Here is a 2,963-nt window from a genome sequence, read left to right on the forward strand (position 1 = left end):
AATTATTTTTTTAAAAATCGGGGGTGGCTTACTTAATGGGGATGTCCTAAAATCGGGGAAACACGGTAGTAGAAAATTAAAGTATAAAAGTAAAAGCCTGGGGGCTCTCACCTAAAACATAAGAAAAGAAAGTTTCTGTTGCTAAATACACAGAAAATACATACAAAGGATCTGCATGGATTTGTATAAATTACCATCCAGTCCTGGGATTTTAATAATAATAAACAGGATTTATATAGTGCCAACATATTACGCAGCGCTGTACATTATATAGGGGTTGCAAATTACAGACAGATACAGTCCGTGACACATGAGGAGGAGAGGACCCTGCCCGGGTTTAGGTCCCTCACAATTTGTGTACAGCACAGCTCAAAGTGTGAAAGAAACATGATTTACTAACCAGTTCATATGCTAACAAGGAGATAGCAGAGAGACAGACCTCACTATGCTGCCTTCCTTTTCTGTAGACTGGGGACAGATCCATGACAGCTTGACTGAATGATGTTGGCTGCCGTTTTTTCTGAAAGACTAAAGACATTGGGTGTCAGAAAAGAATTACTGTAGGGGGAGAGCTCTGTACTGAAGGTGAATATTGCAACAATAGATTTGCTTTTTTTTTTAACCCTAAGTTTGAATGGGCTAGTTTTATTGGAGCTGGAGATCTGCTATAAGCCAGTAACTAGGTGGAATATATTACAAAGTAGAACAGCCTTTTTTAAACTTTTCAACATGGGAGAACCCTTGAAATCATTTCCAGGTATTCAGGGAACACCAGCTATAATTACTAAACCCACACCTGACAGTACATTAGCGTAGTCAGTAGGAAGAATGCCTCTTACATTGCTGGCCAGTGTGAAGAATGTCATCCTTATAGATGGCCAAAAAGATCACTGGTGTGACTTAAAATTACCTGAGGGGTACAAATTGCTTAAGGAACATCTAGCGATCTCAGGAGTAACCCTGATGTAAATGAACAATAATTTCCCATAGGCTGAAGTCCAATGGACTGTCAGTGCTGCATTGTACAGTACTGGATTGTAAAAGGGGATTATTTCACCTCTACATCACAATTTTTATACCGAACCATAAAGATACGTTTATAATTCACTGCAATCACCTGCAATAATTCCTGGCAGTGCTGTATACACTCACCTGGATCATTCATACTGAAACACCATTCACCATATAATGAGAGATAGAAATATGAAGGTGGCTGCCAGTGCTGACCCCTCCTCCTGTACATGCCACTTGCCTGGCTTTCAGTACATTGAATCACCAATCTAGACCAAGGAGGGTGATAAGCAGATCTGACATCTCTCTAACATTCCTTGTTCCTCATTTCAGACCCATAGTAAGCTGCAGCAGTCTGCTGAGGGCCCTGTAGTGGTCCTAACCTCTCCTATGCAAGTGAATGGGATCAGTAAAGACCCTTTTTTCACACAAAGCTGAACGTCCGGAGGTTTGCAAAAGCAACATGTTGCTGGACAGTTGTGTCCCGAATATCTGCACCGCATGCAAATCTTGTAACCCCTGGTGCACTTTGCCTCTTCTGGTTGATCAGCAACCTTTTGCCGGGAACCCCAGAGCTGTGAGCCATGCGGGCTGACACCATGGGTCTCAAAGGTTACCCTCGGCTGCATTCAGACCAGAGGTAAACAAAAAGTGGCATGCGCAGCGAGATCGGCAAGTTATTTTCCCCCAAACTACGTCACCCGATCTTGCATCCTGGGTCAGGTGACGTAGTAAGAACTCCGAAGAAGAGGAAAGGATGACAACGCCTAGAGCGCCGTCTAGAAGACGGATGCCAGGACGACGCTGGCCCCAATAGAAGGCCAATCGACTGCGCTGCGGGATTGAAGGTAAGCGGTTTTTTTTTTGCCCGTTTCCATGATCAGGCAGAACATTATTGGAGCAGGCGATGTCCCTTCTGCTCTAAAGCATCTGACCCACCTGATATGAAATCAAAGCTGAGCTATGCATGCGCAATAACAGCTGTGGTTGCCAGGGAAAACCAGCTATCCCGGCTTCCCCTACGTATGAACATCTGTGTACCTGTGCTGAGTTACATCATCCCTGCACTGCCAATCAGAATGGCCAAAGATCATCCGGAAGAGGTAAAAGAAAGATGGTGGTGCCCAGCGCTGGAATACAGACAGGTGAATCGTTCTGGGTTGAGTTCACCTTTAAACAACATGTGTTTTCCCCACCCACCACACTACTGCATGTTGCGGTATGCTGCATTACAGGTGAGTGCTGGAAAATAAATGGCAGCTAAACACAGCAACACATGTGGCGTGTTACCACAATGCATAGACCTAAATAGCCCTTTACTGTCCCAATAATGTGACATTACAGGATCTCAGACAACCAAAATATAAATAACACTTTGTAGACATGTGATCTCTGGTTGCTATGGGTAACAATGTCCCAGCACGCAGCAGTCTTTTTTTTCACTAAACTTTATCAGTTAGTTGTTTTGGTACTTTATCATGCTTGCTCACCTCAGCCGTGTCATCTCATTCTATGTCCTGACACAAACTTTCTACCATGTCCAGCCCTGTCATTAAATTATTAAGCGGTGTATATAAGGGAACCCGAGCCCTGTGCTTAGTAATTCATGCCCAGTGAATAATGGAGGGGAAAGGATAGGATAACCATAGCAATGGTACCTGTCCTCCGACACACTGATCAACCCGTCCTCTTTGGGCACAATTACTGCCATGTTCACCACGTCCTGCGACCCCTCCACCTTGTTCAGTAAGATAGGCTTGCGGGTGAGCGGCTTGGAATGTATCTCGGCTGCCATCCTGTCAGGTAATGCCCCGAGCCTCCCCGCAGCCCGGACTGACTGGTACAAGCTCGGCTCTTTCACTCAGCGATGCGGCTCCTGTCAGCTGACAGCACACGTCACTTCTGGAGGCACGCCCACCCACTCTGTGTTGTTGTCAAGTTTTTTTTTTTTT

General features: G+C 45.0%; 1 protein-coding gene across 1 annotated transcript in view; it reads right to left on the reverse strand.

Moving 5' to 3' along the window:
* Positions 1–2,881, reverse strand: part of WDFY2 (WD repeat and FYVE domain containing 2) — a 42,455-nt gene extending 39,574 nt beyond the window's left edge. The window contains exon 1 of the mRNA XM_072403391.1: positions 2,670–2,881. Coding sequence (XP_072259492.1) covers positions 2,670–2,806 — 137 coding nt within the window. The 5' untranslated portion in view covers positions 2,807–2,881. The remainder of the gene's footprint in view (positions 1–2,669) is intronic.
* Between the last annotated feature and the right edge of the window lie 82 nt (positions 2,882–2,963).

Source organism: Pyxicephalus adspersus, chromosome 1, assembly GCF_032062135.1.
Source record: "Pyxicephalus adspersus chromosome 1, UCB_Pads_2.0, whole genome shotgun sequence".
Classification (NCBI taxonomy): Eukaryota; Metazoa; Chordata; class Amphibia; order Anura; family Pyxicephalidae; genus Pyxicephalus; species Pyxicephalus adspersus.